The sequence below is a fragment of the Typopeltis vanoorti genome, chromosome 8, assembly GCF_054136105.1.
Source record: "Typopeltis vanoorti isolate ZY-2024b chromosome 8, IOZ_Tvanoo_1.0, whole genome shotgun sequence".
Taxonomy (NCBI): domain Eukaryota; kingdom Metazoa; phylum Arthropoda; class Arachnida; order Uropygi; family Thelyphonidae; genus Typopeltis; species Typopeltis vanoorti.
Window position 1 is genome coordinate 34,473,623 of NC_143556.1, and position 12,860 is coordinate 34,486,482.

Here is a 12,860-nt window from a genome sequence, read left to right on the forward strand (position 1 = left end):
ATTCTTAATACACTGTAGCCTCTTCAGGACCATAGAAATAGTATCGTAGTAAATAGGTTGCTATAGTGAATTGCTTTTAACACAATGTACCTATGGGAACTATTGGACTTCTTCAGAAGTTTGTTATAGCAATAACGTTTGTTGTTTTCTATAGTGAGAGTTGACTGAGTATTTTGCTGATTGCAGTATACTGCACTTCTCATTCAATAAGCCTTGCATTACATAAATCAACAAAATTAGAATATCTATTTCTATAACTAAATCCTGATCTTCAAGCCATTCTATAATGAGGTCTGATAAATTATTTTTAAATTCATTGCCTTTTCATTCATTAAATTCAAATGCTGTTTTCTTTAAATGTTACTTTTGTCAATAAAGTCGCCAAACAGCATAAGATTTTTTTTTTTTCTTGGAATCTGATTTCCAAGAAAGAATGGTACTCTCCATAAATTGATTGTCTATTTCACTTCTTCCATGAAATTAATTTATGAAATATTACTAAATATGTCCACTGTATATTTTTCAGATATCTCAGAAAATATATAGTGGACATATATATCTAGACTCACCTTGGCTCTTGTTAAGTCATTTAATTGGTATCATGTATCTGAGTAATACAATGTTTTATGATGAGGAAGGTTCCTTATCTTCTGCCTATGCAATTAATGCTGGGATTCCTCAAGGCTCTGTTCTTTTGCTCACCCTCTTCCTTCTGTATATGTTAACAATCTGCTCCAGCTGACTGCCAATTGAATCAAATGGTTTCATTGATTAAGATATTATGACCTATATGATAAAGTTCCATTTTCATCAGAAACAATTGATGCAGGAGAGGAACTTATAGCAGCACTGTCTGAAAAAATAAGTTAACAATGGGCAGAGAAAATTAAAAGCTTAGATATGAAACACAGTATCAGAAAAGCCTGGCTTTTACTCAAAAAATTATCTCATGACCCCACAACAGCAGCAAGCGAGGTTAATATAAATGCAAACCAAATTGCAACTCAGCTATCTCTAAATGGTAAACTGAGTACCAAAGTGATAATACCTAAAGATTACATTAAAAAACTTAGGGATTCAGAAAATAATTTCTTTGAAGAACCATTTACTAAAGAGGACCTAGAAAATGCCCTAAAAGTCTTAAAACCAGGAAAAGCTGCAGGTATAGATGATATCAGACAGGATAAGTTTTTTTTTTTTTCCTTGGAATCTGATTTCCAAGAAACATGTGGAAAAAAATGGGAGAAAAGGCAAAGGGAGTAGTTGTTAGAATTTTACAACTTTTGTTAGAAATTTACTAAAATACCCAGTATATGGAGGCAAATGAAAGTAATACATATCCTGAAACTGAGTAAACCTGCTGAGGATCCGAAGAGCTATAGGCCTATAGCTCTTCTATGCACCACACTGAAGCTGTATGAGAGGTTTATCTTGAACAGACTAAGCCCAGAAATAGAGAAAGTGCTGATAAAAGAACAGGCAGGATTTAGACTAGGAAGATCATGCACTGGTCAAGTATTAAACTTAACACAGTTTATTGAGGATTGCTTTGAAAGGGGGTTAGCAACAGGAGCTGTATTTATTTGACAGCAACATATGACACACTAAATCTTAGAATGCTGATAGCTGTTTGTCATGCTGTAAATTTGGACTATCATTTAGTGGAGGTATTCAGATTGCTGCTATTCAGCAGGAGATTCTTTGTTGATTTCTAAGGGAAAAAAAGCAGATGGCATATCCAGAAAAATGGTCTATCTCAGGGAAGTGTGCACTCTCTCCTCCTCTTCAATATATATAACTAATGACCAACCTATAAATTCACACTCAAGAACCTTATATGCAGATGACTGGGCAATAGCTTATTAAGCAAAATCCTTTGATAACATTGAGCAGCAGCTCGCACAAGAACTAGAAACCCTTAAAGTTTACCATAAGGAAAACCAACTGAAACCGAATCCCAGTAAAATAAAACTCAAATGTGTCTTTTCTATCTCAATAATAGGGAGGCAAGGAGAGAGTTGAATATAGAATGGAATGGCTTGAAATTGGTCAATTATTGAAATCCAACTAATTAGGTGTCACACTAGATAGGACCTTAAATTATAAGCGATACATAGGGAAGACAGCAGCTAAAATTCAAACATGTAATAATAACTTGTACTTATTAACATCATCTCAGTGGGGTGCAGGTCCAGTCCACAAGTACTGCACACCTCTGCACTGGCACTTTGCTTTTTGACAGCTGAGTATGCTAGCCCTGTTTGGGAAAGATCATCACATGTCAAATTTATTGAGAAGGTTCTTAATGAAACGTGTCAGCACATTATTGGCTGCCTTAAGCCTACGAAAATTGACCATCTATACTCACTGTCTGGTATTGCACCTCCTCATATCAAAAGAACCACACAGAGTAGATATGAATGGAAACAACTAAATGATGAACGGCATCCTTTGTATGGACATGACAGTAAATAGGAGGCTAAACTCAAGAAAAGGTTTTATTCACTCAGTGGAACCGTTGGTTGATTCCATAAAAGCCACAAAGTCAACAATGTGGCAAGAACAATCTCCAGAGGCTCTGAACTTAAATGAATCTCTTCCATCCGGCTTACATCTAGACTGGCAAAGATGGAAGACATCGAATAGACTTTGTTCCGGAATGGGCAGATCAAAGTAGAATATGGCCAGATGGGGCTACACAGACAATGACAGCTGCTCATCTTCTGCAATGCTGCCTAATAGACATTAATAATATATGTACCCGAGATGAGTTAATGCAGTATAATAAAACAGCTTTAAAGTAAATTAATCACTGGATGAATGAAATTTGACATTTTATGTTTTGGTGTAATATTTTATGCAAGTGGCATTTTTGTATCGTAATGTATGCTTTTAATCCATATTGTTCTAATGTCTATTTCTTTAAATGTGAGCTTACATTTACTGTAGTTTGCACACAAAATAAATAACATTTAATTACAGCACATTACACTCTTTCATTTGACAAATCTTCATCATCAAATTCCTGCCATGTACCCTCAAGGGGTGTACAGGATACGATAGTACTACATGAAAAATATTACATCATTACTAACTTCCAATCTACAATTTTCCTCCAAATCAGTCTGTTACGTGTCAAGACTCCAACATTATCAGATCTTATATTTCTATCGTCTAAGGCACTTTGTACCATATCAATCCACCTATATCTTGGTCTTCCTCTGGGTCGTTTTGCTGCAAACCTGCCAAAGAACACTTGTTTTGCTAATCTTTCTTCGCCCATTCTGTTTAAGTGACTATACCACCTGAGATTAGCTCTGCTAATGCATTTCTGGATGCTGACAATGTCAAGTTCTTTCCTAATATCCTCGTTTTTAATATGATATTGCCATTGATGCCAACTGTTCACGCCTCTAATCTTTCTCAGAACTCTCATATCTGCAGTCTCTAGTCTTTGGTCAAGTGTTTTACTTCTGACCCAGCTCTGATCCATAAGTTAAAACTGGTTTGAACACTGACTTGTATACAGCTAATTTAGTGTTCTGACTAATTTCTCTCTTATTCCATATGAATTTATTCAATTGACTTCACACCATACCAGCTTTGCTGATTCTGTTGTCTATTTCTATATTTAATTTACCATCTTCAGTAAAAATCGTGCCTAAGTAGCCGAAATGTTTTACTTGTTCCACAGGTTCTCCATTCACAACACAGTTGGCATTTTCAATGATTCTGCCTATTTTCATTGTCTTTGTCTTTTTATTGCTGACCTTCATACCATATCTATTACAACAGTTATTCAATTTAGTCAAAGAATCTTGCAGACTTGTAGCTGATTTATTTAGATGTATAACATCATCTGCATAAAGCAAAGAGCTGACATTAACATCTCCAATATTGATATCATGTTTAATACCACTTTCCTTCATAATGTGATCCATATAAATAATGAATCACAGAGGAGATAATGTACATCCTTGTGTCAAACCAGATTTAACATTAAACCATCTTCCTGTACTTCTTTCAATTCTAACTGCTGACTTACAACTCAAATAAAGACTAAGTATTGCTTGATATAATGTCCCATTGACACCATATAACTGTAGCGTAGTGAATAGCTTCTCTCTTGGCACCTTGTCATATGCCTTTTCCAAATCGACAAAACTTAAATACAGATCTTTGTTATATTCCTATGCTTTCTCGACTATTTGTCGTAAAGTGAAGATCTCATCCTGACAGCCTCTATTTGGCCTGAATCCAGCTTGTTCTTCACCAAGCTTTTCTTCCACAATTCTTCTCAACTGTTTCTCAAGTATACTTTCATAGATCTTGCCAGGAACACTCAGTAGGGAAATACCTCACATTCAGTTTTATTTCCCTTTTTATATATGGGTACTATGAGAGCTCCACTCCAATCATCGGGAATTCGTCCCTCTGTCCAGGCTTTCTGAACTATGCAGTGCAGGCACTGGAAAACTTTTATACTTATTACTTCAGCATTTCTGGTCAAATATCATCTACTCCTGCTGCTTTCCACATTTCAAGCCTTTGATGGCTTTTTCTACTTCAAGTATGGATATGTATTCCTGACTGCATTCCTGGTCAGTGTTTTTTACCACTGTGCTGTCATCACTGCTTGTTTCATTTAGTAGTTTTTCAAAGTAATTACTCCATACTTCAAGGATATCTTTTTTCTTCCATTTTCATGTCACCTTTATCATCTCTAACTCCTTTTACAGCACTCTTTCCTACATTCCTAAGCTTCTTCAACAACCTCCAGAATATTTTGCCACCTGCTTGATATTTATTTTCTATATTCTTGCCAAAGTCCTCCCATGACTTTTGTTTAGCCAGTTTTACACAGTGTTTAGCATTCTTGCATTTGTCTCTGTATTCTCTAAGAGCACAAGCTGACTTATTTGCCAGGAACTTTTGATATGCTTTCTTCTTTTCTTTCACTGCCTCTTTAACTTCCTGTGTCCACCATGGAGTTCTAATTTTTCTATCCTTGCAGACAACTTCACCACATGCCTCTCTCGCTGAATCAATCAGGGCTTTCTTCAAGGCTTGCCACTGAATCTCTAAGGTTTGATTCCTGTTCTCAAACTCTTTCATTTTTTCTTCAATAATCTTTGTGTATTTTAGTCTACAGTTCACATCTAAGAGCTGTTCAACTTTTATTCGCTTTAAAACTTTCTTACATGTTCTTCTTTTCAATATGAAATTCAATTTTATCCTGCTCAAGACTAAATAGTGATCACTTCCAATTTCAAATCCTCTGTACACTCTGGTGTCCTGCACCAGAGAGAAAACATCACTATCAACAATAACATAGTCAATGAGACTTTTCTTATTCCTAGCCTCTTCTCTCCATGTGAATTTGTGCACATTTTTATGTTGGAACATGGTGTTAGTAATAACCAGTCCATGTCCTGAGCAGAAATTCAACAGATATTTGCTATTATTATTAGCTTTGCTCTTTTCTCCAAATTTTCCCAAAATAATATTTTTGTATGTCTCACAATCTTTTCCTACTCTGCTATTTAGATCCCCAACAAGGACCAACTTTTCCTTTTTCATTGTGTCAGTTGCTTTTTCTAAAGCCTCAAAAAATTCCCCCACTTCTACCTTAGTAGAACCTTCTGTGGGACCACAAGCACAAATATGTCTCATTGTCCAGTTCCCCATTCTCATATTTGCCCACATTACTCTACTTGAGACTGACTGCCATTCAAGAAGATTAGCCTCGTATTTTGTGTTGAATACTATGGCTACTCCTTCTTTTCCTTGATTGTCATTTCCTGAATATAACATTTTGTATTTATTGCTCAGAAAGATCCCACCAGTTTTTGTCTTTTTTGTTTCAGTCACCCCTATTATGTCGATCGTTTACTTATCTAATTCCTCAGCTAGCTCCATTTCTTTGCTATTCAGGTTTCTTATGTTGATAGTACCGATCTTTAACTATGGTGATGTTGAGTTGGGGTTTGTTATCAGATAGTTGAGCTTGGCAAGTGCAAGAAGAATGATTGTTATGGGAAATTTTAACTATAGCAGTATAAATTGGGGAGAGGAAAATGCATTCTTGAGGGACAAATATCTTGGGCAACATGTAATAGAGGGAAGAAGAAGTTCAAGAGTTTAGGATTTGGTTATAGCATCAGAAGAGTTGATAATAACTGAGATGACATTCTCCCACCAGTTGGAGAGAGTGACTATGTGGTTTTGACTTGGAAGATGAATGGACATGCAGGAGTATCAAAGAGACAAGAACATATGTGGAATTATAAGGCAGGTGATTATAATAGTCTTAGACATCAACTTGGAGAAGTTTCATGGAGGGAGGAATTGGAATGCCGGGATATCATTAGTGCTTGGGAAATTATGAAGTAATATTTATTAGCAGCAATAGTAAGCTGTATTTCACAAGTGAAGAAGAGGACACAATTTGGTGTAAAGTGGATGACAACCATATTAAACAGGAGCTGCATATATGAGGTTATGGAAGAGATATAAGGAGACAGGTGAAGAGAAGATGCATGAAGAATATAATACACAGGCCAGGAGAGTGACTAATATGGTAAGGAAGGTGAAACTGGAATATGAGAAGAGATTGGCCTTAAGATCCAAAGAAAATCCTAGGGAATTTTTAGTTATGTGGGCAGTAGGAGATGAAATGATTTTGGAAGAATGACATTGTGGGATAAAAATGGGAATAGAGTGATTGATGCATAGTGGAATTGTTCAATGAACACTTTATTTGTGTATTTCATCCTGGAGGAGTAAATTTTAATACTAGAGGGATAGGACAGGTTCGAGGTTTAGCTGTGCAGGAGAAGAAAGTGTTCCAAATACTGAGTACTCTGAATGTCAATAAAGCTGTGGGACTGGATGGTATTTCACCACGAGTTTTGAGAGGATGTACTAAGGAACTGACAGCTCCTTTTGACCTGGCTTTTCAATGAGTCTGGCTATGGGGAAAGGTGCCCAGGGAATGGAAGGAAGGTAAGATAGTGTCATTGCATAAGGGCAGTAACAGACTGGAAGTGTCTAATTATAGGCTAGTTTGTGTGTCATCAGTAGTTGTTAAGATCTTGGAGAAATCAGTTAGGGACCGTATACAACATTGGGCAGATGAGGGTAATGTTATCTGTGAGAGTCGATATAGATTTGTGAGGGGAGTCTCTTGTTTTAATAATATGCTAGCCTTTTATAATAAAGTTACAAGAGCAGTAGATGAGGGAAAGGCCTATACTGCTATTTTCTTGGATTTAGTGAAGTCATTTGACAGGGTGTCACATGATAAGCTGATATTTAAGTTTCAGCACATGGTTTTGGATGTCAGGTTTGTCAACTGGATTCAGGATTGGCTGTCCGATAGGTATCAGAGTTGTGTATGGTGGACAATTTCAAGGAGGCAAAGGTTACAAGTGGGGTTCCACAGGACTCAGTAGTGGGACCTATATTGTTTACCCTTTATATCAGTGATATTGTCAGTGGATTGCAAAGGGATATTCAGTTGTTTGTGGATGATGTGAAGCTGGAAAGGGTTATTGGTAATAGTGCAGATGTGGTAGTCATGCAAGAGGATTTGAATAAGCTAGACAGATGGGCAAATGAATGGGGATGTCGGTTTAATGCAACCAAATATTAAGTCTTGAGATTTGGGACACATCGATGGGAAGCTGCATACTCTATTGGAGGTGATATACTGGAGGAAGTAGGGGAGAAAAGAGATCTAGGGTTGATGATTGATAGAAACCTGAAATTCAAGGGACATATTGCAAAGGTGGTGAAGGTAACACAGAGGATTACTGCAATAATGAGAAGGACACTGACCTGCAGAGATATGAATTATCATTCCATTGTATAAGACCCTGATCAGACCACACTTAGATTATTGCTCTCAGATTTGGTCCCCAGGATTTGAAGGGGATAAATGAACTGCGGAAAGGGTACAGAGGCGGATAACAAAGACAGTTTCAGGACTGTACAATGTTAGTTATGAGGATCAGCTGAGGGAATGTGGACTGCAGAGTTTGGTGGATAGAAGAAGGGGAGGTGATATGATTGAGACTTTTAGACTGTTGAGAGATGGTTACAGGGTTGACACTGGGGAGTTCTTTCGCTTGGTTGAACAGCGGGAAGGAGTGATGACAAGGGGCTAGCCCTGGAAGTTACGAAAGGAAACTGTGAGCAAGAGGGTGAGGAGCAGTTTCTTTGCATGAAGGGTGGTTGAACCGTGGAATACATTGCCTGATAGAGTGGTGAGAGTGGTCAATGAGTTTATGGAGTGGTATGATAGACTTTGTGTTTCCTATGAGGGACCTCCCACGATGAGTCTTGATAGACTTGTGTTTCCTAGGAAGGACCTCCTGCGAGAGTCTTTTGACTCCTTGGAGGCTTAAATAATAATAATAATAATAATAATGAAATCTGTAGTTCAAGTCAAATGTGATCAAGTTCCTTTTTGTCCATCCATGATAGTAACATTATACATTGATCAATCTCTCAAAAATGTTGATTTCATATTTGGGTGGTATCTCTGAAGACTTTCCTAAAAGTAGGAAATATAAGTAAAGTACTATAGAAAATCATGAAATGTTACGAAGATTAAGTAACTATTTTTCTGCATATATTATTTAATTTAGGGTTAAGAAGTTTGGCTTTTTAGTTGGAAGCATCTACAGGATTCATTTTGCCTGTTTGCATGATTGTTATTCATGGACTCTGGCTGAACATATTTTATTGAAATTTGGAATTATTACAAAAATTTGTTGACACCTTCAGTTTGTATTTTCATTAGACCATGGGAAAGAAACAAAACGTTATTAAAAATTATATACTGCAGTAATGTTTCTGGCCAGGGGCAAGTTAATACATTTTGTGATTTCAGATGTACACTACAATCATGTCAGTGTGGTTTCAGTTGAATCATTTTTATTGGCAAAGTGATTCAGATGAGTAGTAATAATTTTGAATTCACCATCTAAACAACCTAACAATTTAATGAAATTTGGTTTTGTTACTAGCAAAACAAAATGAGGTACTCAGTATACTGCCATTCTTTGGTATTTAGTAGGAAAAAACAGATGTCTGATGCTAATAATTAACTGACTAAATTTATTTAGCTAATTAAATTGCTCGGACAATATTTTGTCAAATTTATTTCAGTTTGAGGAATGTTTCTGGAATCTTCCACACACCAACAACAGGCCCTAAACTTAAACAAATTTGGTTTCATAACCCTGCCAAAAATCTGAGACACTATAATTTTGAAACCTTCAGCAAGTTCCCATCAGCACACCCTTAGAGAGTGCCAGTTAGGACTGCATGCATGTGCTCAAGGCCATAAATATGCCTTGGTGAACAAGGTGAAACTTTGGCTGAGTAATTTAATTAGCTAAATAAATTTAGTTAATTATTACCTTCAGACATCTGTTTTATTCCATTATACTTCAACATGAATATCCAAAGTCCAAGTATCCATACTAGACCATTCTTTGATACCATTCTTGAAAAAAAAAAAAAAAAAAAATCAGCTAACGCCTTTTATTTCCCGTATACGGGGAGTAGGCGAGGCCATTTAGCCCTATCTAACTTTTGGAGACTGAGTGGGCAGTTCAATCTCCACTGGTACCAATCAGAGATAGATGGCCCAAGGCTATCACTAATTAAGCAGTACTCAGTGAAGAGAGACGGCTCAAATGTGCCGCCATCTCGTGGTCCCTAACACTAACACAATATATTTAATGTCTGAAATAATGTGGGTTCTACGGTCGATTTTCTTGAGTTTACAGGACGAAAAACCCGAGTTTCCGGGAGGAAAAACCTGCTTGCCCGTGCCAGAGATCGACTAACTCGGGAACCGGTCGAAAAAAGGCTTAGAAAAATTTCCTCTAGTCGCCGACTAGACTCGAAACCAAGTCTTCCTTCGTGCGGCCAAGCACCGTGGTTGGCAAACGCCACATCCACTGAGCTACACAGGCTCTTGAAATATGTTTAAATTTTTTTAGGAAAAATTTCCAGTCTTTATACTAAAATTAACTTTGTACTAAAGTTAATAAATTATGGAGCACCCAAAGGATCATCAGGACACTTTATTATTATATGATATCTCAAGGAGTGCACAGACTCATTTTGTGGAAGGGCACTCCACTACACACACAAACCACCATCTACACTATTTAATCCTCATCTATGCTCAGTAACACTGTCCACCATCTACATGACGCCACATTGAGATAGTCTGTATAATCTTCATCGTAAACATCCTTCTGACATTCACAGGCTTAGGTTGTTCAGATTAGTTTTAATGTTTTTTATACATAAAATATGCTAACACCTTTTATTCCATATTGGGAGTAGGTGCGGCCATTTTTAGTCCCATCTAATTTTGGAGGCTGAGGAGGGAGTTCAGTCCCCACTGTTAGACAATCGGAGATATCTTGCCCTAGATCACTAATTATGAATGGTATCCAGTGAAGAGGGCAGACAAGTGCTAGTATCTCACGGTTCTTAATCCTAAAGTAGTAAGTTATTGTCTGAAATAGCGTGGATTCTGTGGTTGATTTTCTTGAATTTACAAGATTAAAAATCCAACTTTCCAGGAGAGGAAAAACCTACTTGCCCATCTGTGAGATTCACTAACTCATGAACCAATCAAAGAAATGGTTAAAAAAAAAAAAAAAAAAAAGTTCCTTTAGTCAGTGTCTCGATTCAAACTGAGAACAACTTTCTTCAGCATGCCACTTCCACAGGGCTGCATTTTTTTATGAATAGTTTTCAAGTATTTTTGGATAAAGTAGCCTAGATATAGACTTACCCAGCAGTAACATACATATAGAAAATTCCACATGTTGCAGGTTTGAAACAATGCAATAGCACAATATTACTGATGAATATCTCATGGTCTCAAGATATTTTTTGGAGGTAACCAGCTGTCACTTGAGCTGTCTTTTCTCACTACCTGTTGAATCAACTCACTAATATAAGCTAAATTAATGACCAAAAAAAAAAAACTTTGGCATTCCACTGGTCACCTTCATTCTATTTTGATTTTGTTCCTCTGTAGAGTGCAATTTGATATCTGTTTGATGCTATCTATTTATTTACAATTCAGTTAGCTACAGATAATTTATTAATCTGTGGCAATTACATCACATGCTTGAAGATCACCATTTAAATTAAATTTTAATTTAAATTAAGCCTTCATTTAAATTTAAATCTTCAAAAATTTATTCAGGTGTCCTGAATAAATTTCATTTCATTATTAGGCAATTTATTTATTGTAATATGCCATTTAAAATATAGATGCTTTAAGGGAATAATTGTTAGAAATAAACTTTAAATGAAGACTAATAAATCACTGAAAGGTGTAATAATGAATTTCCCCATTCATTTCAGAAAATGTAACAGTGCTGTACACAGACTATGTTAACACGGCTGCCATTTATAAATGCCATTATGTAACACATATGGGTAATTGTCATCCTGCAGCTGTTTATGCAGCTGTTTGGACCCGCAAAAAAGATTCATCACATGCTGATGTTCAGCCTGCCCTGAATGCCTTGGAAAGAGCTTGTGTGAGTGAAACAGTACTTCATTCACAAGCAAGAGGTAATGTCACTATTAAACAGTTTTCAAACCTATTTTTAACATCTTGAAAAATAAATGTTCCATATGAAACTACTTTAACATTATGTATAATTGTACTATTTTTGTATAATTTATAATTATACAAAATTGTACTATATAATTGTATAATTTTGTTTCATGATGTTTCTTAAGTGCATTGTATATGAGAGCATATGATTTTGTTCTTGCAATTTTGCATGATTTATTTTGTCAATCACAATGTGCCAAGATAGCAGCTGCTATGTCTTTTTCAGTAAATACAATTCTATTTGCTGAAAATCTAGTACAATTCTGTAATTGTACTAGTTTCTGTTTTATGATGGTTGTTAAGTATGTTGTATATTATTATTATTATACGGTATCTCCATGGAGTCGGAAAACCCACTGTGGGTGACTCAAACTAACTATTATACATACAAAATCTATTATATCTCTTATTAAACTCATGTCAGGGAACTAATTCTGGCAATCCATTCCACTTTTCAACACTCTACATGCAAATAAAATCTGGTTCACACATGCCTACTTACCACATTCTTATACAACTTCCATGGATAGCCTCTAGTTCTCTGACTATTTATCATATATTGAAAAATTTCCTTTGCATTAATTTTATAAATCCCCTTTAATATCTTAAAAGTTTCTATTATGTCCCCTCTTTTCCACCTATCAATTAAACTTTGTAAACCACAAACTTCAATCTATCCGCATAGGAAGCATTCTACAAACCTGTCGCCAACATAGTTACTCATCTTTTGAATCTTCTCTACCACTTGCTGGTTCCCAAAACACCCAGGTGGCCAAATCTGTCCACAGTAGTCAAGATGCAGCTAAATCATAGCTTTATAAAGAGGGATAATAACTTCTTTATCTTTACTTGTTAGCATGCTTTTCAACTACCAAGTAATCCTTTGAGCCATTTTACCAAATTTTGCAATATGCCCTCTGAACTTCAACTCTCTGTTCACCATTCTCCAAGTTCCTAGCCTCGTCAATTTCTTGCAACCCAGTACCATCAAAATGATGCAACCTTTTCAACGTGAAGAGCATAACCTTACATTTTGCAACATTAAAATGTAAGGCCATTATCCTTTGCTCTGCCAGTTTATTTAAATCATCCTGCAGGATATCTACACCATCTTTATCAACTATTGCTTTACCCAGTTTTACATTATCAGCTGAATATCCCCTCTTAAATCTTTCCCTATTATTATTAGACTGCC

General features: G+C 36.1%; 1 protein-coding gene across 3 annotated transcripts in view; it reads left to right on the forward strand.

The window, feature by feature from the left end:
• Positions 1-12,860, forward strand: part of LOC150103918 (uncharacterized) — a 224,993-nt gene that overhangs the window by 84,175 nt on the left and 127,958 nt on the right. For all 3 annotated transcript variants that reach the window (XM_090396600.1, XM_090396599.1, XM_090396601.1), the window contains exon 5: positions 11,407-11,619. In XM_090396600.1, the coding sequence (XP_090252726.1) occupies positions 11,407-11,619 (213 nt within the window). The remainder of the gene's footprint in view (positions 1-11,406; positions 11,620-12,860) is intronic.